The 22,905-nt window shown below is 52.0% G+C and overlaps 2 protein-coding genes across 2 annotated transcripts; one reads left to right on the top strand and one right to left on the bottom strand.

The window, feature by feature from the left end:
• The first annotated feature begins 803 nt into the window (after positions 1 to 803).
• Positions 804 to 7,731, top strand: UCP2 (uncoupling protein 2). Its single transcript, XM_037522951.2, has 8 exons — positions 804 to 928; positions 1,713 to 1,869; positions 4,628 to 4,852; positions 5,009 to 5,219; positions 5,934 to 6,128; positions 6,209 to 6,310; positions 6,659 to 6,839; positions 7,211 to 7,731. The coding sequence occupies exons 3-8, from the start codon at positions 4,727 to 4,729 to the stop codon at positions 7,323 to 7,325; spliced, it is 930 nt and encodes a 309-aa protein (XP_037378848.1). The 5' UTR covers positions 804 to 928; positions 1,713 to 1,869; positions 4,628 to 4,726; the 3' UTR covers positions 7,326 to 7,731.
• Positions 7,732 to 11,089: 3,358 nt separating this feature from the next.
• On the bottom strand, positions 11,090 to 22,561 carry DNAJB13 (DnaJ heat shock protein family (Hsp40) member B13). The gene is made up of 8 exons (XM_037522949.1): positions 22,438 to 22,561; positions 17,751 to 17,854; positions 16,685 to 16,846; positions 14,473 to 14,630; positions 13,307 to 13,420; positions 12,978 to 13,091; positions 11,976 to 12,052; positions 11,090 to 11,387 (listed from the first exon to the last, which is right to left on the bottom strand). Exons 1-8 carry the CDS (start codon positions 22,503 to 22,505, stop codon positions 11,234 to 11,236), a joined length of 951 nt encoding a protein of 316 aa, XP_037378846.1. The 5' UTR covers positions 22,506 to 22,561; the 3' UTR covers positions 11,090 to 11,233.
• Positions 22,562 to 22,905: the final 344 nt, after the last annotated feature.

Here is a 22,905-nt window from a genome sequence, read left to right as displayed (position 1 = left end):
ATAAATAAAAACAACAAAGCGAGGGAACAGAGTGCACGGGCGAACAGAGACCCAGCTCCTCCTGCTCCCCAGGCGCAGGCGTGTGTCTCGCCCCCAGGGCCCAGCTGCCCCTGGTGCTGCACGCCTGTCACCCCCACAAGACCGCTGGCACCCTGAGTCCCTTCTCAGTTTAAGGGCGGGAGCGTCAGGTTTGGCGGCCCCCACCCGCCGGCCAGAGCTCCCGGGGCCCCCAACCGCAAGGCCGGCCTGCAGCGGCAGATGGCGGGAAGGGGCCGCGCCCAGCGGTTGGCGGCTGCGGCACCTGCCGCTGCAGGGTGGGCCCCTCCCGGGGTTCGCGGCGCCGCCCGCCGGTTGCCAGCGAGGGGGTCGGGAGCCCGGTCCGCGGCAGCCGGGGTGGGTCTCGGAGGGCGGGGCCCCCGCCGGGCCGGGAATGGAGGGTGTGCCCGGCCCCCTGGCGGGCTGCCAGAAAGGGCCTGGCTGGGGCGGAAGCGGGGGGCCCAGGGCGGCCTCTGCTGCTCTCGGGCGAGCCTGGCTAATCTCACAGTGAGGTTGGGGGGCGGAGAGGCGCAGGGGGGACCCTCGGGGTAGGGAGAGAGGCCCAGGGGTCCTCGCAGGAAAAGGGAGTGGGGGGAGGCGTTCCCAGAAGCCGGAGCGCGGGTTCCGCTGAAAAGGGGCGGTGCGCAGCAGCCTCACCCCTAGAACGCCCCCGGTCCCGCGATCCCGCAGGCCCCGCCCCCCGGCCCCGCCCCCCGGCCCCGCCCCCGCAGGCCCGGCCCCGCCCCCTGCCCCAGCCGCGCCTCCGCTCCTGCACACCCCACTGAAAGCCCGCGGCCCGCGCCTTGGCTAGAGGACCGCGCTCCCCCTCGACTCGACGTGCCCTCCGCGATCCCCCAGAGCCGCCGGCACCTGGTGTTCTCCCTGCGGCCCGGTGAGCCCGGCCTCCCTCTGCTCAAGCTAGTTTGCATTTTGCCTCGCTACCCTCTTTTTCATCTCTCTTCTTTGGTGCTTGGAGCTGCTTCTGGGGGGAAGAGGCTTTGGGCTGCTCTGTCCAGTCTGCAACGCCCGTCCCCAGCCCGGCTCTGACTCTAGACTCTTTTTTTTTTAAAGATTTATTTATTTATTTATTTATACAAGCACTGGGTACAGTCAGAAGCGCGGGAGGGTGAGAGAATTCACCAGAGCCAGAGCGAGGAGCAGAGCAGGCAGAAGGACCGAAGTACACTGCTGAGGGGAGCAGCGGGCGGCAGGAGAGGTCTGCGCGCCATGTGGGACCCTCCTCTGGTGGCCGGGGAGCAGCCGGGGATCGAACCTGTGCCGCAGAGGCCGCGGGCAGCTTTGCAAGCCAGCGCTCAACCGCTGCGCCACCAGGGAGGCCCTGACTCTAGCTTCTTAGCGCGTCTCTGACCTACCACGACCGCCTCCTCATGGCGCTCCCACTCACCAGAGTCTGCTGACTGTTGGGGGTGCCTCTCTGAGGACTGAGTGCCCCTAAAGCAGAAGTCAGACTAAGAGCCAGTGTGTGATAGAGAGCAAAGAGGAGTCGGGGACTTCTGGGTTCATTTCCCTCTCCCGTGTGTACTTGGTGAGCCCCTGGCTGCCCTGGGGGACGTGGAGCCTCTTGCCGAGTGTGTGTTGGTGGCCCTTTTCTTTTCAGGGTGTGGTGCTTTAATGTAGTTTTCCCTTTCTAAACTCTCCTTTGCCTTCCTCCTCAGGACACATAGTATGACCGTTAGGTGCTTCGTCTCCCAGCCATTTTTTATGGAAAACCAAAGAGATCAGGCCATGTTAACCGCTGACCGCTTTGAAGAATGGGATGCCTTTAGAGAAGCTTGATCTTGGTGGCCTTGGCGTGAGTCCTTACAAAGCCAGGTAAGAGTCCAGTCTAAGGGCGGGTCTCCTGCTGCCTCCTAGCCCTATGGCCAGGGCAGGTTTCAGCAAGACATTAACAAAAATAACTACCACCACCACCTCAGTCAAGTTGCTCTTCAGTGTTCACAAGCACTTTCATACATCCCTGGTCTCATTCTGGCCCATAAGCTGACCTTGACATGCCACGGATGATGCGCCTCATTTTACAACGGGGGAAACTGAGGCTTTGGTGAGCTAGTGATTGACCCCTGGTCACCAGAGATAAGCAGCAGAGCTGGAACAGTTGCTGATTGTTCTAACTACCTATTGTTGACTCCAGCTTTGATTAGCTCCAAGATCCAAGACTGAGATTAGTAATTAGATGTCTTTCTTTGTGCTCAGAACTGGTTTTTTTTGCAGGTGACTGTAAGCTATGATTAACTCTTTCTAGGTCTGAGTTTTACTTGCTCTTCTTAGTAGGGTGTTCAGCACAGGTGACCTTTGCTCCCCTACCCACACCTCTGAAGGCCCCAACTTATGGCACTTGTCTTTGAGGTGGTGGGGGCTGGGTTTTCTCCAACCTTCACAACACCCTGCAACCCAGCTCAGGTTGGGACCTGGAAGACGTGTGTTATCATGTCTCTGGAGGGACACCATATGCCTGAATCATCTCAGAATTGTCACATTGCACCAGAGAACTTGGGTATTTAGGTGGACTCCTTGTGAAAGGCTCTTCTTTTTTGTTTGTTTGTTTTAAATTTTATTTTTTTAAAGATTTATTTATTTATGCATATAAGAGCTGGGGTATAGGCCAGAGGGGTGGGGGTGGTGGTGAGAGGATTCACCAGAGACAGAGTGGGGAACAGAACAGATAGACTGACTGAAATACACCGCTGAGGGGAGCAGTGGGTGAGTCAGGAGAGGTCTGCTGTGCCATGTGGGTTGCTCCCTGGCCGGCCGGGGGGATCGAACTCGTGCTGCAGTGGCTGCGGTCATCTTCATAGGTTGCGTCTTAACCCCTTGCACCACCAGGGAGACCCAAAAGGCTCTTGTTTGGATGAGAAAACAGCAGGGGAGAAATGTTCTGGGCACCAGTGCAAAGCGAATAGCATAAGCTTTGGAGCCTGTAGACACAACTTTTACTACATTCTCTCATGGAATTAGGGCAGGGAAGTAAGGGCACCTGCCTCACAGGGCTGCCTTAGGGAGTGCCTCAGGCTAAGGTGCGGGGAAAGGTCTGGAGCCCTCCTGGAAGATGGAATGGGGGATGTTAGAGCAGGGAAGCTGCATAGTCTGAAGCACCTTCACCAGCCCAATCTGACAATTGAACCCCAATCTTCACTGAGCATGGGCCATGCTCCAGAGAAACACAAGTTAAGGCCAGGCCCCACCCTACAGGAGCCCCCAACACAATTAATTAGTGAGTAGCCTCTTGATTTCCTTGTGTCCCAGCTGCCTGGGGTGAGAAGCCCAGGAGGAAAGAGCTGGGTGAGCTGTTTACTTGAATCTCTTTGTTCACAACAGACTCATGCTCTATCCTCCCTCTGCTTCAGCTCTTTCCCCCTGGCCCCAGCAACAGGACAGCCAATCAGGCTCAGCACAGAGCAGCTGCCCCTGTGAAGTCAGAGAAATGTGCTCAGGAGAGAGCAAAGCACGTTGCCCTCCCCCACTGGGTGCTGGGCTCACTTCCTCCTGAGGCTGCGGAGGAGGGTGAGGGAGGGCCAGCGTTGTTCCAACTCTCAGAACAAAATAGAGCTTTTGATTTCCTGTGTTACTCTTCATTGCTCTGACCTCCACCTTCCCAGTCTCTTCTCTCTGCAGTAAAGATGTGGATCCCCATATATCAGGAGGAGAGGAAATTGGCCAGAGAGGGAGACATTTTCCCTGTGTAATTTAGATGACCAGTGGGGAGAGGGTCTTGTTATAGGGCAGCCCCGATACAAATTAGCGCAGGACATCCTTTCCCCCTAACAGGTCTAGCACCCAGATGCTGACTCTCTAAGAATGGCCCAGACTCATTCAGCTAATGGCACCTTTTCTGAGTCTGTTTGATTATGCACGCTTCCTTACCTCTCTTCCCATGGAAACAGTTGTTTCCTCCTCTGCATTTTGAGAGTATGTCCTGCAAGCTCCAAAAGCAGTTTGAAGTACCTGCCCGCCCCCTCTGCCAGACAATAGCTCCCACCCAAGGGTAGATACTGTCTCCTGCATCTCTGTGAAGCAGCAGGGAGCCGTATTGTTGAAAGAATGACTCCAGAGGACAAAGGCCACATGGGGGCTGGGAAGAGAGAGCGCAGTGGACTTGGGAGGGGTTGAATTGGTCATCTTGTGCATTCCTTTTCTTCTAAACTTCGATAATTCTAGACTGATAGGAACCTCTCCTACTTAAGAAATCCAGGCCATAGATCCGGGGGTTGTGTGTATTAGGTCTTGATCTGATTAAAACCTTTTTCCCACCCCTGTCTGCCCTCCAGACAGATCTGCAAGAGCAGATTTCATCAGTGAAATCTCTGCACCACAGACAAAGGCCTGGGCCAGCGCCTGTGTGTGAGGCAGCAGTGGGATAGCTGGGATCCAGACAGGCTCCCTGTAGTGAAAGGGAGAGGGCTCTTTACAAAATATGTCTTCCTCTGCTGGGAATTGCTTCTCCAGCCCCCGTTTTCACTCACAGGGCTCTTGGAGTCCTTGCTTAGGGAGGTTATCAGGGAAGTTGGGGGAGGGGTGGTGAGCAGGGTGGCCCTGGGAATACTGCTAATAAAGGTTTCTCTCCTTGGCTTAGACTCTGGCAGAGTTCCTCTATCTCGTCTTGTTGCTGATTGAAGGTGCCCCCTTCTCCAATTGTTCTCCATCTCCTGAGAGGTAACAGGAAGTCAGCATCATGGTTGGGTTCAAAGCTACAGATGTACCCCCAACTGCCACTGTGAAGTTCCTGGGGGCTGGCACAGCTGCCTGCATTGCAGATCTCATCACCTTTCCCCTGGATACTGCTAAAGTCCGGCTGCAGGTGAGGGGGTGAAACCTGGGGTCCAGGTGGTATCTAGTCTGTTTCCAACCCAAGACAGACTCTTCTAGGGCCAGAGGGGTGTTTGGGTCTGTAAGCTTGAGAGCATAGGAATGGAAGGAGATGTTTGCCCCTATAACCACCATCATGGTCTTACAGATCCAAGGAGAAAGTCAGGGAGCAGTGAAGGCTGTGACCAGTGCCCAGTACCGTGGCGTGCTGGGCACCATCCTGACCATGGTGCGCACTGAGGGCCCCGGCAGCCTCTACAATGGGCTGGTCGCTGGCCTGCAGCGCCAGATGAGTTTTGCCTCTGTCCGCATTGGCCTCTACGATTCCGTCAAGCAGTTCTACACCAAGGGCTCTGAGAGTAAGTGTGGAACTGGGCCAGAGGCCCCTTGACATTTTCTTCGCGGTGATGACTGATCCTAGTTCGTATTACTGAAGAGCTCATTTAGACCCCAAGATCCCTAGGGGTGAGAGTTACAGAGAACTAAAGGGGCCCCGATTCTCCTAACGACTCCCGAGCAGCTGGGCCATGTCAGGCTCTGAGCAGCACGTCACCCGTGACAGCCTCCCAGGAGAGAAGACACCAGGACTTCTGCCAGACTCTTCCACCTCAGATCCTCAGCAGACCATGCCCACCCTCCATTTTACACACATGGAAACTGAAAATCCAGATCACAAAGTTAACTTTTCCCAAGACCACAAGGCAGGGAGAAGGAAATCTGAGGTGAGATCCCAAGCCTAGGAGTTCCCGGTCCTTGGGAAAGCCACTTCTAAGTCTTGATTTTCTCATTTGTCAGACAGAAAGGATTATGGTTTCTCAGGACTGTTGAACAGGTGGAATGAAGTAAATGGAAATGTTTCATGAAAGAAATTGAGTCTCATTTTATCATACTCCTTGCTGTGTCCCAGTCCCTATAAAGTAGACACAGCAATATTTTGTTTGATGCCAGGACTTCTTAGAGCAAGAGGTGATCTGCATCAGTGAGCTGTCTAGTCCCAAAAGGCAAACATACAGTGCTGTGATTTGGGGGAGGAGAGATGGACCCTCACACTGACCCCCATGGTTCTCCCACAGATGCCGGCATCGGGAGCCGCCTCCTGGCAGGCAGCACCACGGGAGCCTTAGCTGTAGCTGTGGCCCAGCCCACGGATGTGGTAAAGGTCCGCTTCCAAGCTCAGGTCCGCGCCGGAGGAGGCCGGAGATACCAAAGCACTGTGGAGGCCTATAAGACCATAGCACGAGAAGAAGGGTTCCGGGGCCTCTGGAAAGGTACGTAACAGGTATTTCTCTTTCCCATATTCCTCCTTCCTTCTTTCCTGGTCTCATTCAGGCACCCCATCCTCCTATAGGGACTTCTCCCAATGTTGCTCGTAATGCCATTGTCAACTGTGCCGAGCTGGTGACCTACGACCTCATCAAGGATGCCCTCCTGAAAGCCAACCTCATGACAGGTGAGTGAGGCTAATGGTGCTGGGTCTCACCCTTCCCCCAACACAGAAGTGGGCGTGGGAGTTAGGTTGACAGAAGACATCTTTTCATCCTGTTTCCTCTTTGCTTCTGGAGTGAGTTTGTCTCTCATTTGCCATATTGAAACCAAGTGGGAAGAAGCTCCTACTTGGCACATTGAAGCACTGAGGCTAAATTGGCAAAATGGCTCTTTGAGGACCTCAGGAGGGCTCCCAGATGGGATCTCTGTGTCTCTAAAACCACAGGGCCCCTGGCTTCTTAAATAGTTCTGTTCCTTCTGGAATGATGGGGTGAAAGTCCTGACTGCCTCGCCCTCTCCTCCTCCTTGGCAGATGACCTCCCCTGCCACTTCACGTCCGCCTTTGGGGCAGGCTTTTGCACCACCATCATCGCCTCCCCTGTGGATGTGGTCAAGACGAGATATATGAACTCTGCCCTGGGCCAGTACAGCAGCGCTGGCCACTGTGCCCTTACCATGCTCCAGAAGGAGGGTCCTAGAGCCTTCTACAAAGGGTAAGCCTCTGATCCACCCCACCTAATGCCAGGCCTCCTGGCCACCCATTCCTGTCAGCTGGTAGAGAATCACCTGGAACTGAGGAGCAACCAAATGTCAATTTCTGGTCCTAATCTGGGTGTTTTATTGGCACATCTTCGCTCCCTCCTCCCCCTCCCAGAGGTGCTTCCATCCCGATTCGATGGTGTTAAATGGAGACTCGCAGGAGATTCTTGCTCACAGCCACACAGCTGTCAGGGTGTGTTCTCCTTGCTCTCCCAACCTGCTTTGGGGCAGAGTACTGGGTTTGATTGGATGCCAGGGGTCAGGGGGGTGAGCATGCCTCAGGGGTTAGCAGGGAGCCCGCTGTGACCTATGTTTTGTCCCCTAGGTTCATGCCCTCCTTTCTCCGCCTGGGTTCCTGGAACGTGGTGATGTTCGTCACCTATGAGCAGCTGAAACGGGCCCTCATGGCTGCCTGCACTTCCCAGGAGGCTCACCTTTGAGTCCTTTCTGCTGCTGACCTGACCAGCTCTGGCTTTGATTTTGGCTCCAGCCAGGCCCTGCTTTCCTTTCCCCGCTTCCCCTCCTCTTCCCCCCACCCTTTCCCATAGCCTCACCCCTCCCCCACTTCATCTCCCCACACCTCTCAGTCCTGGTGAAGTTGGTCCCAGTCAACACTGGGAAGCCTGGCACTAGCCAGGATCCCAAGACCTTTGTCCCTTGAAAAGTGCAACCTGAATTTTCATCCCAGCCCAAGCCCAGCCCAGCCAGCACGCCATCATATAAAGCAAGTGCAACCTTGATGTCTCCTCCCGCTCTTACCCTTTGTAGCTGTTTTCAGGGGTCTTGGTCTAATGGGCCCTTTTGATACCTGGCAGGCAGGGGAGGAGCCACCTTGGAAAGGGGGGTTTTGACCCACCTTTTTTAGCTTTTTTTTTTTTTTTTTTTTTTTTTTTTTATAGAGGCATGTTTATTTATTTATTTATTTGTTTGTTTGTTCTGTTTACACATGCACTGGGTACAGTCAGAAGCGCGGGAGGGTGAGAGAATTCACCAGAGCCAGAGCGGGGAGCAGAGCAGGCAGAAGGACCGAAGTACACTGCTGAGGGGAGCAGCGGGCGGCAGGAGAGGTCTGCGCGCCATGTGGGACCCTCCTCCGGTGGCCGGGGAGCAGCCGGGGATCGAACCGGCACTGCAGAGGCTGAGGGCAGCTTCGCAACCCAGCGCTCAACCGCTGCGCCACCGGGGAGGCCCTTGACCCACCTTTTACCTCCAGCATCCAGTCTGGGGTTCATAGAGGTCATCTAGTCTGTTTCTCTTTCCAGAACAGACATGGCCCCACCAGGCCTCACATGAAAGCAGGGGGTGGGGCTACGTCTGCTTCGAGGAGTAGGGGACTTTTTGAGATCCCACACTCCCAAGGCATGTCATGCAGGCGTAGATCTTGTAACTAAGTCATTCAGGCCCACTTTATAGAAGTCTGAAGAAGCAGAAGGCTAAGACTGGTCATGCAGGCAAGGTTACTCAGTGCCTGGTTCTCCAGCACTTGCATCTGCAACCCTTCGCTGGCCCCAGGCCTATTTGGCTGCAAAAAGACAGTGCCCATCTGCCCTGCTTCTCCTGTGCTGGGACATTTAGAGAAATGTGGGAATCTTAGACGCTGTGGGCTTATTTTATTCCATTTGACAGATGGGAAACCCATATCCCCAAAGTCCCAGAGCCAGTGTGGGCGAGTCTAACAGCTTCCTTTACAGACCTCCATAGTCACAGCCCTGAAGGCAGCATTAGGGTGAGGGGAGACAGGCTGCTGGGGAAATACCATTCTCTTCTGCGGATCCTTCCTTATTTGGAGTCTGAGTATGGCCCTGGGCTAGAGCTCCAAGGAGGCAGACAAGCCAGGGCTTAAGCTGCATGGGGTATGATCCCCCTGTCTCTCTTCCTAACACCTGTCCTCAGAGACATGAAAGCAGGTGACAGGGCTACGTCTGCTTTGAGGAGTAGAGGACTTGGTGAGATCTCAGAATCCCAAGGCTGTCATGCACGTGTAGACCTTGGAACTAAGTCACTCAGGCCCACTTAATAGAAGTCTGAAGAAGCAGAGGGCAGAGACCAGTCATGCAGGCAAGGTCACACAAGGAGTCAGCAGCTGAACTGGGACTAGGACCCAAGACTCCTCCCTCCCAGGAACCAGTCCTGCAGGCGCCTGTGGCAGCTGCAGGGCAGGCCCAGAGAGCATGGCTTCCCTCCTCAGGTGCAGAGCTGCAAGCCTCACTGCCCCTCCTCACTGGTCAGAGCAGGAGAGCAGCCCCTCAGGGCTTGGGGAGGGCACCAAGATATTAGACAGGATCCTGGAGAAGAAAAGAGGGCCTGGATTCTTCAGCTTACTTCCTAGCTTCTGACATACTAAGCTGAGGCCTCAGTCCCCAAGAGGGATGCAGCTGGGTGCCATGAGTGGAGCCAGGGTTGAAGGTGGCGGGCAGCCCAGCGGGGTTGCAGGAGTTGGCACAAATGGAGGACCTGGTCAATGTGCCTTGTGCACCTTCATCCTCACATTAACCCTGTGAGGCAGGCTCACCCCTGCTTTGCACCAGAGGAAACTGAGGAGCATTTTGTTGCCCTAGTCAAGTTTGTCAGCTGTTCATTTGCTGGCCTTGTGTACCAGACACTGGAAGGGACAAGAAGCCACCACGCCTGGTGGTTCTGAGCATGACCCTGGGTGAATGAACTGGGAAAAGGGGCAGGAATCACTAGACGGTGGACCAGCAGGCCTCAGTAACTGTGATTACCGGCAAGTCACTCCTCTCTGGGCTTCAGTCCTGAACGCCTATAATAAACAGGCCTATGCTACGCCTGCTCTCCGTGACTCATGAGGTAGCACTGAGGATCACTGAAGTCACAGAAATCACATAAGGCCTCACCTCTCTCTCCTTAGAGCCTCGCCATGAGGCGAGGTTGGGAGCAGTCTTTCTTGCTGCCCTGGAGGAGCCGTGGAGTGCTAGTGGTTCACAACCCAGGCCCCACGCTCCCTACCCACGCCTCTCAGAACAGGGCCCCTATCACCTTCCTCCCTACCTCTGCCTCAGGGCAGAGTTGGCTTCACTCATTATCTGTTTTCCATAGGACTTGCCAGATAAGAGTTGTAATCTGTGCTTTAAGAAAAGAGCTCAGAAAGGTGAAGTGATTTGCTGAAGGGCACACAGCCAGACAGTAGCACACCTGAGGTGTGGCTGACTCCAGCCACTGCAGAGGCTAGTCCTAGAGGCCTAGTCCAGATTCTGCATCTCCAGCTCCACTATCACTGCTTTCTTCGGGTGGCTTAAAAATGGTGGACAAGTGCTACGAGACCCCACTTAAGATAAAGATCTTAAGTGAATATATGGCTCTCAATGGTGGAATCCAAGCAATATGGATAATACTGGGACCTTCTCTGGCACCTAAGAAGTCATTCCACAGAGTGGACCTAACTTAGCCAAAACTCAGATTCCAGCAAGGGCAACAAAATGCTCCTCAGTTTCCCCTGGCACTGAAGGGGTGCATAGTGCACTGGAACTGGAGGCAGGCAGATGGAGGAGGCAGGGATGATCTGCACGGGCCCTACTGTACCTGCCTGGGATTCCCAAAGGCAGCATTGGCAGCAGTGCTGTGACCCTGAAATCTCAGCAGCAAGTTCACCAAGCACTTTCACACCCTTGACTCAGTCCTCCCCAGGAACCTGAGGGGCCTATGAACTCTGTGTGGTCTGGGAGTCAGTGGAGGGCTAGGAGCAGAGCCCAAAACTGCCTTGAGTTAGTCCAGGACCCAGTGCACAGACAAAGCAGTTGGGGCTGGAGAGGTAGAAACCAAAGCCACCCCTAGCGCTTACGTCCTTTGTGCTGCCCCCGTCTAAGCTCTGTGAGCCTGTGGGACGTGGCTGTCAAGGTTCTGGTGACAGCTGTGACACTGAGCCCTGTGTGATCTGGGACAAGATTTTCTTCTCTGTGCTTCACCTGTCCTCTCTCTACAGAGTGACCAGATCATACGCTACAGACTGTCTCTGCTAAAGATCAGGTGTCACTAGAAATCACACAAGAGCCGGGGACCCTCAGAAGCCACACAGCCCTGCCCCACAGCCCTGTCCCACTCTATCAAGGTGGGAACGTGGAGGTTCAGAGCCCACAAAACCAGGACAGGGTGCTCAGCTTCTTGGGCCCCGCCCTTCCCTTTGCTCCACAAGAAGTGTTATCTGAAGCTCCTCTCCTTCCAACACAAATGCTGGGTGTAGCTGGAAGATAGGGAATAAATCTTTATTGTGTCAGTTTAAAAGCCCCATGCCACCCCATCCGCAGTCTGGCCTGCACACGCTGCGGGAGCGAGGGCGGGGCAGTGGGGTAAGACCGGCTGGCTTCCTCCGCCCCCTACTCCAGCCCACCTGTTATGTCAGCAGTGCCTGGCGTAGCATCTGCTTCTTCTGGGGTGTGAGGCGGGTGGGGAACTGGATGTCGAAGAAGATGAAGAGGTCCCCCTTCTTGGTGGGGTCCTCAGGCAATGGCATCCCTTCACCTGGCACCTTCTTGAAGTACTTGGGACTGAGACGGGGAGGATGAAAGAAGCAAACTCAGATGGCATTTTGGACAGAGCCCAGCTGCCTGGGGGCCACTCCAGCTTCCAAGAGCCAGAGCCGGTGGGAAGGGAGGGGAGGGGAGGCTGGCTTCTTCCAGACAGTTTGCTTCCTGAAAACGCATTTATGCTGAGTCTCTGACAGAGGATTCCAGGAATCATGTTTTATATGTGGGAACTGCAACCAAGGAGGAAGGTGAGCCGATCCTGGGTTGGGGGAGGGAAATGCTAGACTCTGAGCAGTTTCCCAAGCAGAAGGCCTCTCTTGAATACTTAGGCAACAATTCAGAGCTCTAATCTAGGTTTTAAAGCCTGAAGGCAACAAGGAATGCCCAACACTGGGCTCTCTAGCCCCTTTAGTGACTTCACAGAAATTAGGAAAAGGTGCTCTTCGCCAGGTGAATGCAGCCCACAGCTGGAGTGGGGTGGAGGCTGAGTTTCAGGCCTTTCCCCACTTGTACTGAGCGCAACCTGCACAACTGTGCCAGGCCAACCAGTCCGACCCCAGCCCAGGCCAGCCCCCCTCCTGCCTGCCAGGAACAAGCAGATGGACTCACTGGACAATGTCATTGATGGGAATGTTGAGCAGACGGTCATCTAGGGTCTTTACCTCCACAGTGCAGCCGGTCAGAGCCTAGGGGACATGAGGGCCAAAGATGGGAGAGGGGAAGTCCCCAGGGCCATTCCATTTAGGAGGCACTTCAGGAGCTGCTTCAGTGCCAGGCCCTGAGCTGGGCCTCCAGGAGACAAAAGGATATTCAAGGACTCAGAGGTGAGTGAAGCCTGGATCATCTGTCCTCAGGGAGCTCACAGTCTGGTAGTAAGGTTGATGTGCATACATGTTATGTATGATAGGGGGGAGTAAAAGAGTGCATGGGAGCCCAGGAGAGGCCCCCAAACCATTCTGGGGTGAGGCAGGAGGGCTTCATGGTGGTGGTGGCAGCTGATAAACACCTCAAAGGATAGGGAAGAGCTTTTGCTAGCTAGACAAGGAGGCAGACAACGTTCCAGTTTCAGGCAAGTGCCCAGAGTAAGCAAGAGAAAGGAGGCTTGATAAGCACCAGGTGGGTGGAGCTCTCAGTGGGGCAGTGGCTGGCCTGCAGAGGGTGAGATCAGCAGGGCCTGGAAGGTCATGCAAAGATGTTTAAAAGCAGCGTGGCAGGGTCAGAGAGTGTGGAGGCCCCTGAGATTCCCTGGAGGAGGTGAGAAGGGAAGCAGGAGGACTGTGAAGGGGGCTGCTGCAGATCCAGAAGGTGATGAGCAGAAGAGGACCAGGTGGAGGGAGATTGGGAGGTGGGACTGAGGACTCTGTGACTGATGGCAGGTTGGGGGAGGGACCAGGGCAAAGTCTAGGCTGGTGCATTTCTTGCTTGAGTTGTGAGGGCATGACGGGCTCACTCACACTTAGTAGTGAGTACAGCCATATTTCCCTGTGCAGCACCAGCATGGTCTGAAGGCTTACACCCCCACTGTGCGGAGTGGAATGTGCCACTTGCTTGCCTGCCCCATGGGGCTGGGGCAGGACAGGCACTCTGATCCACCCATCCATGTTCACTCACCTTCCCCAAGGGGATGGAGTTCACAAAAAAGAGGTTGTCATTCTCCCTGCGGAAGCGAGGGTGTAGCTTCTCCTTTACAATGAAGATGATGTCAGCTGGGATGATATTAGGCCCCTGGGAAGAGGAGGCAAAGGGGTGACAAGGATTAATTGGCTGTGAGACCTTGGGCAAGTTCCTGTGTCTACTGTCTCCATGTCTTCATCTGAACAATGAGATTAGACCAGATTTCCTAGAAGGGTCTTTCCAGCTTGACTCCATGGCTCCTGCTGTGATAAACCTTCCACCCACATGAGCCAGGGTTTGACCCTTGTAGCATCCCTCCCTCTCACCTGGTCCCCCTCCTTCTCAAAGGTGATCCGTGTACACTGCCTCCAACCAGGCTTCACGTCAATGGTGAGGATCTTGTCCTTGATGGTTGAGGAGTACCCGTCCTCATTCAGCACCTGCAGGGACATGGTGGAGGGCCTTTGCTCAGGATTTCCCAGCTGCCCGCCCCACCTGTGAAAGATACTCTGTGGGATCTGTACGTGGGCTCCCAGGATTAGGGAGAACGCCTTGAGCCATTCCCGCTCCCGTCCTATTGGAATCGGATGTGGTGGTGCTGGGGCCTGAGATGCCAAGCAGTCAACATGAGTTGATCAAGCCCTTAATTTGTGTTCTGGAAATCATGTAGCCCTGGCCATTAACACACACACACACGCACACACATACACACACACAAAGAAAACATATATTCAGTTCCTTCCTCCCACCCCCATGCCCTGTACCCTCCACCCACTCCCTCAATTTACTTCTTTACTGAGCATGCCAGTACATGCTCTCAGCTGCCCAGGATATGGCTTCCCACTGGCAGGTGGGACACTGAGCTGAGTATCAGACAACCTCGCTCTAGTTAATATAGCTGAGCTCTACCCAGAGCATTCCCCTATTATGCCATTCATCCATTCCCCATGCCAACAGGGATGGCATTCCCCATGCATGGTCACACGTTGGCATCTCCCCCACTGAGCAAAGATGTGAGGGGTCGTGCTCTTGTGCCTGTCACATGGCTGTGCCTTGGGACTGAGGGGCTTCCTCAACCAGTCTTCTCAGGGACTGTCTCCCAGCCCGCCCTCCATACTCCACTGTTCCTCTTACTCAGGAGACACGCATCCTGAGGCAACCCTGGGGGAATGCTCTGTCAGTGCCCAGAGGATAGAATCCACCAGAGACTCCTCCTACTAGAGCCAGAACTCCCCACAGGGATGCGGCAGAAATGACAGGAAAGGTCATTGTGGTTAGGAGTGTGGCAGAGGGGATTCCTGGGCTAGGAATGAACCAGACCAATACCTTCAATTGTCCCTTCCAAATTAAGATTCTAGAATTCTACGATGAGTCTAAGATTCCATGATTCTATCAGATACCATACTTGGGGTTTCCAGTTAGGGAGGAAGTGACCGGTAGGATGAGAGGGGATAGATGGTGGCTCCCAGTAGGAGCAAAGCAAGTAACTCACCCTCCGGGAGATCTTAATTTTCTTGGTACAGCCAAAGAATAAGTCTTCCAAGGATAGGTAGAGATCGCGTTCAATGGAGGGGTCCTGTTTCTTGACCCCTCGGCCCCGGAGTCCCCCGAAGTTCAAATCTACCTCATGTCCTTCTGCATCATAAAACTCTGCGGGAAGTGGGAAGTGCAGAGTAAGAAATAAGAAATATAGTATCCAAGGACTCCCCTGGTGGCCCAGCGATTGAGTGTTGGGTTGCGAGGCTGCCCGCAGCCTCTGCAGAACCAGTTCAATCCCCGGCCGCTGGCGAGGGTCCCACAAAAAAAAAAAAAGAAAAGAAATATAGTATCCAGAGACTGGACACCCACCCCCTCTTCAGATATCTACCAGCATCCACTCGTTCCCACTGGTGTTTGGCCAGGTCAACAAGATGTCCTCCATTGTAGACTCAATGATCATCATTTTCTGCCACTCTCTATTATTTCATCTCCACTTCCCTGACACCCCCACAACACACACACACACACACACACACACTCACACACCCCCTTGGAAAAGTACCCCTCAGTATTGCCTCTGGAGAGATTGAGTGCCCTCTGGTGGCAGCACCTGGTAGTACTACAAATGGCTTGCCTTTAGGTTTTTGGGGGAAAATCATAGTTGGTCATTCCTCCCTCTTCCCCTCACTGTCCAGCCCAGCCCAAGACCATTAAAGACTCAAGTTTCTACGAAATCAGAAGTTGAGATGGAGAGGCGAGGATGACCCTTAACAAATCTGAGAGGTCACCAGCATATTCCCAAATTCATTTTTGCCCCTGCCCAACGCAACACCCAACTCCTCTTGTTGCCCTGCCCCTTCATTCTGGTGCAAAAAGAGCCATGGCCTTTGATGCGATGTGCAGCCGCTCGGGCTTCAGTTCACCCATGGGAATGAATCATCTGCGGGATGAGGTAATTATGTCTGACCCGCTTTCCACCATTAGGATTAGATAACACCATGATGATGATGATGATGATGATGAAGACCTAAAAACTAGAGCTTCTGCAGTGGGCACTGTCTTTCAGCTCTTCACATTATTATCTCATTGTCCCAGAGAGGCAAGCAAATCGCTCACGATCCCACATCCAGTTAGTAGTAGAGTTGGGATCTCAGCCCAGGACCATTTGACTACAGATCCTGTGCCCTGGACCACTTGGTTTATTGGCAGAAGTGAAGCCCTTTGTAAACTGTAGAGGCAGGGGTCGCTGTCATGATGAAGATTTTCTGTGCCCTGCGTCTTGTGTTTAGTGCTGTGGAGTGAACTTCACAGGCTGAAATGGTGCAGTCACCTCAACCTGGAGAGGGTGAGGCTGTCCTTGTGAGTTTAGAGTTGATGTTCTCAGAGGAATTGCTAAGGCCTCTCATGCAGGCCTTCCAGTGATGTTTTCAGGTATCTAAGTGCCTGCATTACACCTTTGTATTAATCCACTCTGCCTCCCTGTATTAATCCACTCTCCCCCTGCTATTTGTTTCCACAATTGATCCCTGACCAACACACACCTGTACAATTAAATCTTACAGTCACTAATTGAATAAAGAAGATCTAATGTAAGACATTCTTCATGATGTAGTAAATGAAAAAAAAATCAATGTGTACAACATGATCCTTTTCCTCAGCAAAATAAAAGACATATAAAAATAAATACATGCTCATATAATCATTAAAAATTTCTGGAAGGATACATAAACTGTGAATAGTGAGTGGGGAAGAAAATGGAAGACTAGAATTTATTTCTGTTTTCAATAAATTGTTTCTTTGGGGCCTCCCTGGTGGTACAGGGGTTAAAGTCTCCGTGCCATCAAGCTATCTCCAGCAACTGCAACATGCATTCCATCCCCAGCCAGGGAGCTACCCACATGGCACAGCAGACCTCTCCTGTCTCACCCGCTGCTCCCCTCAGCAGTGTATTTCAGTAGATTCACCTGTTCTGTTCCCCACTCTGTCTCTGGTGAATCCTCTCACCACCACCCCCAACCCTACCCTGCACCTTTGGCCTATACACCAGTTCTTGTATGCATAATAAAAACAAATCTTTAAATAAATCATTTCTTTTTTATCATGTACTATATATACCTATCTGTATATGTAAGATATTGTGTGTATATATATATTTTAAAGTTAAAAAAATCATTTATAGCTATGTCCTTTCCCAGTCAGGCACAGGGGTAGGTAGAACCTCTTACCACTGAAAGGGTTGTCTCCGCCAAAGAACTCATGGAAAACCTTGTCAGGGTTGCCGTGGAAGACGTACCCCGTAGTCCATGGGGTCTGGGATCCAAACTCCAGGGGAATCCCGCCCTTCAGGCCCTCCTCTCCGAACTTGTCATAGATGCTTCTCTTCACAGCTGTGGATATGTGTGACCTTGAGGAGGAACTCAGCCTCAAGGCTGAGACAGATGGAGCGCTGGGAAGCAGGAAGATATGGGGAAGAGAGAGTAGCAAACAGCCTTATTTCGAAAGTGCCTGCTGTCTGACGCCTTTGGAGGGGGATTCTAGAAGTTGAAGGCTTACTTTCATTCTGAGTGGGCCTCGGTCTGCCCCCCTAGTCCAGAAAGGAGATGGCAAAGACTGGGACTCGGTGGGGGCAGGGGGGTTGGAGGAGGAACTGAGAGACTAAGAGCGAGGTTGTCCTGGTTATGTCATCGTAGCTATATTTACATAGGGCTGAACAGAATTTTAGAAGCTTGAAATTTTAGAGTCTCAGAAATCTCCCAAACTCTAATTCTTTGAAATCCTAGAATTTAAGAACTCTAAAGTCCTAGAAATTTGGGGCTGGAGAAACCTTGGTGATTTTCTGGCCATTCTCCCACACAGTATCCATGATTACAGTCTCCAGGACACATGAGGCAAAGAAGTACTGATTTCCAGGCAGAGAGCTTTCCTTACTAGCCTCTCTCTGCCCTTTACTCATCCACGGTCCTGGGAGAGATGGAGACCTAGCGACTCAGTAAAGCTGTTAAGAATAACTGAACATCCCTGCCCCAGCCTCGGCCTTAGGCCCTTGGCAGTAAGCCAATCCTGGAACTCTCCTGGGACACCTCATCCACGCCCTGAGCTTGTGTTTACTGAGGAAGACAATTCTTTGTTCTGTTTTCCTCCTCAGTTTTTTTAGATTCTAGACAGGAAAGAGGAATGCTTAATCACCAGTGAACCCCCTTGGAGAGTCCTACATTCTAGAGACAAGGGAATGGTTTTAATGGAGACATGGGGACAAGATGTTCTGGGGTAAATTCAGCCCTGATCACTCACGGTCGCTCAGCACATCATAGGCCTCTGCTATCTGCTTGAACGTCTCTGTTGAGGACGGGTCCAAGGACTTCAGCGGGTGGTTCTTAAGGGCTAGTTTCCGATACCTGCAGGAAGGAAAGCAGCTGACGTGTTCCTGAGTGACAGCTCTGGTGGCCACTCAGAGCTTTGATGTTCCCAGTTATAAATCACAGCTGTGACAGCTGAGGAGATGCTTTGTTCAGGTGACCTTGAAGAGAAGCTGTAGGGAACTTGGTTGACTGAGAGCTCAAGTAGCTGCACCGCGCCCCCACCCCCAACCCAGCATTCATGCTGCAGCCACACTTCCCCAGAGCTGCTCCATCCACTGCCTTAGCATGGTGGAGCCCTGCGTGCCTGCAGGACACAGAACTCCTTCAGCAAGCAACCATCACCCTGGCAGAGATTTCTCAGGAACCCCTGCAGCACTCCTTACCCCAACTTCCCTATCTCCTTTCAGAGGGCTCAGACTGCACTGTGGTCAGAAGGCTCTCCCCACACACTCCTGCTCCCTCCTGCAGGCTCACAGCTGTTTCCTAATACATCTCTTGCACATCTAACCCCATCTCCGTGTCTGAACTGATACTCAGACTTCTTGGAAGGACCAGATATAGTCAGGTGCCAAAGGGCCAGAAACAGAGCGGCCCTTGGTACATGTTAGGGCCTTTTGCTGCCTCCTGCCCCTGTGCTCATTCCTTCCTCACACTGGTATCTGCCTAATGCCACCACTCAGGGGCTCGTCTTCTGTAGCATTAGTGGATCTGGATCCTCGGTGTGTCTCACCAGGAGGAAAGAGATGGCTTGGATGGGGTGCTCTGTGGGAGTTTAATAAGAGACTCCCCAAAGCAGGAGAAACCATGAGGGACGGCACAGTATCCTGAAGTGGGGAGCCCAGAGCTGACTGAACCACCTCTGAGCTTACAGCAGAAAGGGGAGGGCGGGAGGGAGTATGCAGCCAGGCCCTCAGCTGTGATCTTCAGGTAAGGGGTTAGGCCAACCTGAAGAGATCTCATAGAAAGGGAGCTGAGAACAAATACCCCACTCTCCTCCCTCCCAGCCCTCTACCTGTGCTTCCTTACATCAGATGCGCTAGGGGGTCTGAGGGCCAGGAGGTCTATGGATGCAGTTCATGCATACATTCATTCTGCCTTGCGGGGCGTGCGCGCACATCATTTATTCACTGCTGCTCAGTGCTAGGCACTGTGGACACAGAACTGGAAAAGCAACTCGAGGAACTCAGCCTGGTGGAAAAGACAGGCCAGTCATTCATTAACAAATAGCAGGCTTTGGTGTTACACCTTAAGGCCTTAAAGTCAAAAGCTTTATCCTTTTTCAGTGATAGCTTTTTTTAAAAAATATCTTGTTGGTTTATCATTGAGCTATAAGACTGCATAAAATACACCTCTATTTTTAGGGGCCAGCCTACCACCCCCTGAAAGCAGAGTAAGGAAGGTGGGGGCGAGTATGGAAGGTGGGGGTGGGTCCTAAGTAGCTTGGTACAAATGTGACCTCACAGCCTCCTCTGCCTTCACACTTTCCACACTGGTGGGAGGGGGGTCTCTGCTGCCTCTCTTCCCCCCGTTTGTGCTCCACAGGCAAGTCCATCTTTTCCACAGCCCTGACCACCACCTACCCTCTGAAGACTCCCACATCTCTACCTCAGGTCATGCCACTTCCCTAACTCTAGGCTTCTGCATCCAGCTGTCTGCTTGGCGTCTCCTCGCCAAGGTCCCACCCCACAAAACCAGTGAGCACAAAGGCAAACTACGTTTTCACTTCCCGACTTTCCCTCTCCTGCCCAGGCGCTGCCTCCAAAATCTGAGCAGCGTCTTCAGCGCCACTTCTCTTGAATCCTCCCTCTACCCACATTCTACCAGCCCCCAAGGCAAGTCAGTGTTTCCTTCTAAATAATGTTCCGTTCCTGCCTTTTCATTCCCTGGCTGTTGCCAAGCCTGCCTCCCTGCTTCCAGTTTTCCCTCCCCTCAATCTATGCCGTGTGCTCCAACTGGGTCATCAAATTTTGTAAATTTGATGCTTCTAAAATATTCCCTGACAGGGCCTCCCCGGTGGCGCAGCGGTTGAGCGCTGGGTTGCGAAGCTCCCCGCGACCTCCACGGTGCTGGTTCAATCCCTGGCTGCTCCCCGGACACCGGAGGAGGGTCCCACATGGCGCGCAGACCTCTCCTGCCGCCCGGACTGTGCTCAGTGCATGTATAAACAAACAAACAAATAAATAAATAAAATACGTGCCTCTTTTAAAAAAATAAATAAATAAATAAATAAAATATTCCCTGACAAGTCACTCTCCTGCCTAAATCCTTCACTGGCTCCCCATTAATCTTCAGCATGAAATCCAGTGACTCACCCCACTTCTCTCTCTTGCCTTTTTACTGTCTGGCCCACAACTTCTCCTGCCCTTCTTGTCATGCCCTAAACTCCCCACAATGCATTGCCCATGCCTTTGACCTTCTGCCCCTTTACCTGCAACACTCACCCCTTGCCAGACCCTCCCATGTCCTTCTGGCAAGAGTTCATTCATTCTTCAACTTTCAGCTCAGGGGTAACTCCTCCAGGACGCTGTCTCTGACTGCAGCCTCCATTCTAGTTAGACACTCCCCTCGCAGCACCCAGCACCTCTGATCCCAGCACTTAGTGCACTGTGCTCCTGTTGGTTGCTGACTGGCCATTCTCTCCCCCACTAGACTGTGAGTTCCTTGAGACGCTGTATCTAGTTGTCTGTTCGCAGTGTCTAGCTCGGAGCAGTGAATGATGTGAGCTCACCGTCACTCAAGGCAGTCTTCACCGTGGGCCACTCTAACTTTTATGCAACGCTTCCTCTTACTGAGCTGGGTCTTCTGACTTGTGACTCTTCCTCCATCCATGAGAATCCTGGCTCTGCCCTTAGGGGGTCTTACAGACAGAATCTGCTCTACTTCAGACTTGAAAGCAATTGTCATGACCTCCCTTAGACTTCTACACCAGTTCTTCTCAATGACAAAGTTCAAAATCAGTTATGAGAATTGCAAGCAAAACATAACAACCCTTATTTTGCAGGGGTAGGGGTAGGAAGGAGGGGGAACAAGGCTCAGAGGGGTTAAGTGATTTCCCCTGTCACACAGCAAGCAGGTAAGAAAGCCTCAATTCAGGCCTGGATCCTTCCGGTGCTTAAATTTGTCTTTTATTTCTGCATTCCACTGACCTTTCTCTACTCGGGGCCTGCTGGTCGATGAGACGCCCTAAAAAGTGAGCAACATCACACATTGTCCTGACTTGTTCTCTAGTTGTTTCCTGAGTTTGTATGTTTTTCTCCAACCACACCGTAGATTGTCTCCACTTTCCCACTCTGCTCCCTCGAGCTGACGCATGGTGGGCAACTGCAGTAGGCACGGAGTTTGAATATTGGTTCTGCCACTTACCCCGTGTATGGTTTTGGGATAATTATGGGATCTATATCTCAGTGTTGTTGTGAAGATTAAACGACATAATGATGGGAGGTTTTCAGAACAGACTCTGCACAACTCAATAAATGTACAGTACATGTACATACACCCTTGCTTGAACAGTTTGAACTGCATGGGTCTACTTACAGACAAATTTTCTTATAAATATAATGTAAACTCACAGTATCAATAAATATAGTACAGTACTATAAATGTGTTTTCCCATATGATTTTTAAAAACATTTTCATTTCTCTGTATTACTTTTTTGTAAGAATACAGTATGTAACATACACCAAATATGTTAATATACTGCTTATGCTATCAGCAAGGCTTTCAGTTAACAGCAGGGCATTAGTAAAGTTTGGGGGAGTCAAAAGTTATATATAGACTTTCAGCCACATGGAATTCAGCAGACCAATTCCCTGCGTTGTTCTCAGGTCAATTAATTGACTGAATTATCCTAATTCTTCCCTTTTTCTCACCTGCAATGATCCAATTAATTTCCAAGTCTATTCTCTCCCCTATCCAGCCCACTGCCTTACTTCAAGGATCCTCTTTGCCTTGACCATCATGACTGCCTTTGAAGGACTCTCTTTCTATCATCCCTTCCGCAGCACCCTGTATCTCCCTTTATAACACTCGTCATAATTGTTGAGACTTAGTCAACATCTGTATTCGCCAACATTAAGCAGCGTGTCTGATTCACAATTATATCCCAATTAAGTTCTACCACTGCACCTAATCCATATGGGTAGGCTTAATAAACATTTGTCAAAATTTTTTTTCTTTCAGAAAAATGTGCTCACCCCTGTCCTACATATTTTTAGAAATGGACCATAAAGTCCCAACACTTGATGGAAGTATTCAGAGATGCTATATATTCAATGTCAAAAACCCAAATTTGTAACACATCCATCCGGCCTGATCACTCTCCTGTTTCCAATCTTTTGGTTTTCCATAATATTCAGGATAACGTTCAAATGTCTCCGTTATCTTCATTTCATTGTTAGGAAAAACAGAGCATCCAGGAGAGGGGACAGGGTATGGAGGGTAGAGGATAATGGATTAGGAATCCTGGCTCAGCCCAAAGTCAGGATACAGGTGTGCAGGGTGCAAGAAAAAGTACAGGGTTTACCTTGCCTACCCTAAATGCTGCAGGAAAACTCAGTTTGAAAGAGAAGGTGGAGCCTGCCCAATACACCCCAAAAGCCTCAGTCTTGCTCCAACTTACGCCTTCTTGATCTGGGCATCCTCTGCATTGCGAGTGATCTGGAGCACAGAATAGTAATCCTGGCCCATGGCTGGCAGTCAGAGAGTCCTATCTCCAGCAGGGCTGTTAGTCTGCATTCCTTGGTTGCTCCTGACAACAGCACAGGGGCACCCTGGGAGCTGTAGTCCTTTCCGCCTAAGTAAACCCCCTTCAGCTCTGTCTCAGAGGAGAGAACTGGAACTGATTGTGTGACCCTGATAAAGGTCACTCACTCAGAAACCAGAAAGTTTTTAAGGATAGCAGCAATCAGTTTTAATTAAAAGTTTTCACAACAAATAATGGCTTTTCAGTCAGAGAAAGAGGCACATCTCACAAAAGTCACAAGGGGGCATCTGGAAGCCAAGAAATAAGGTACAGCACAGAGCTGCATCAGGCCTGTAATTACTATGAATGGGGATTTGTTCAACCTTCCTCACCCGGGATGCACTC

This window comes from Talpa occidentalis, unplaced genomic scaffold (assembly GCF_014898055.3).
Source record: "Talpa occidentalis isolate TD23 unplaced genomic scaffold, MPIMG_talOcc4v2.1 talOcc4.3, whole genome shotgun sequence".
NCBI lineage: Eukaryota > Metazoa > Chordata > Mammalia > Eulipotyphla > Talpidae > Talpa > Talpa occidentalis.
This window is presented reverse-complemented; position numbering and strand designations above follow the sequence as displayed.

Coding starts and splice junctions, on each gene's coding strand:
- UCP2 (XM_037522951.2), top strand. CDS start 4,727: ATGGTTGGGTTCAAAGCTACAGATGTACCCCCAACTGCCACTGTGAAG. Junction 4,853..5,008: donor CTGCTAAAGTCCGGCTGCAG/GTGAGGGGGTGA, acceptor ATGGTCTTACAG/ATCCAAGGAGAAAGTCAGGG. Junction 6,129..6,208: donor GTTCCGGGGCCTCTGGAAAG/GTACGTAACAGG, acceptor ATCCTCCTATAG/GGACTTCTCCCAATGTTGCT.
- DNAJB13 (XM_037522949.1), bottom strand. CDS start 22,505: ATGGGCCAGGATTACTATTCTGTGCTCCAGATCACTCGCAATGCAGAG. Junction 13,092..13,306: donor TTGAGAAGGAGGGGGACCAG/GTGAGAGGGAGG, acceptor TCCTCTTCCCAG/GGGCCTAATATCATCCCAGC. Junction 12,053..12,977: donor ACTCCATCCCCTTGGGGAAG/GTGAGTGAACAT, acceptor CATGTCCCCTAG/GCTCTGACCGGCTGCACTGT.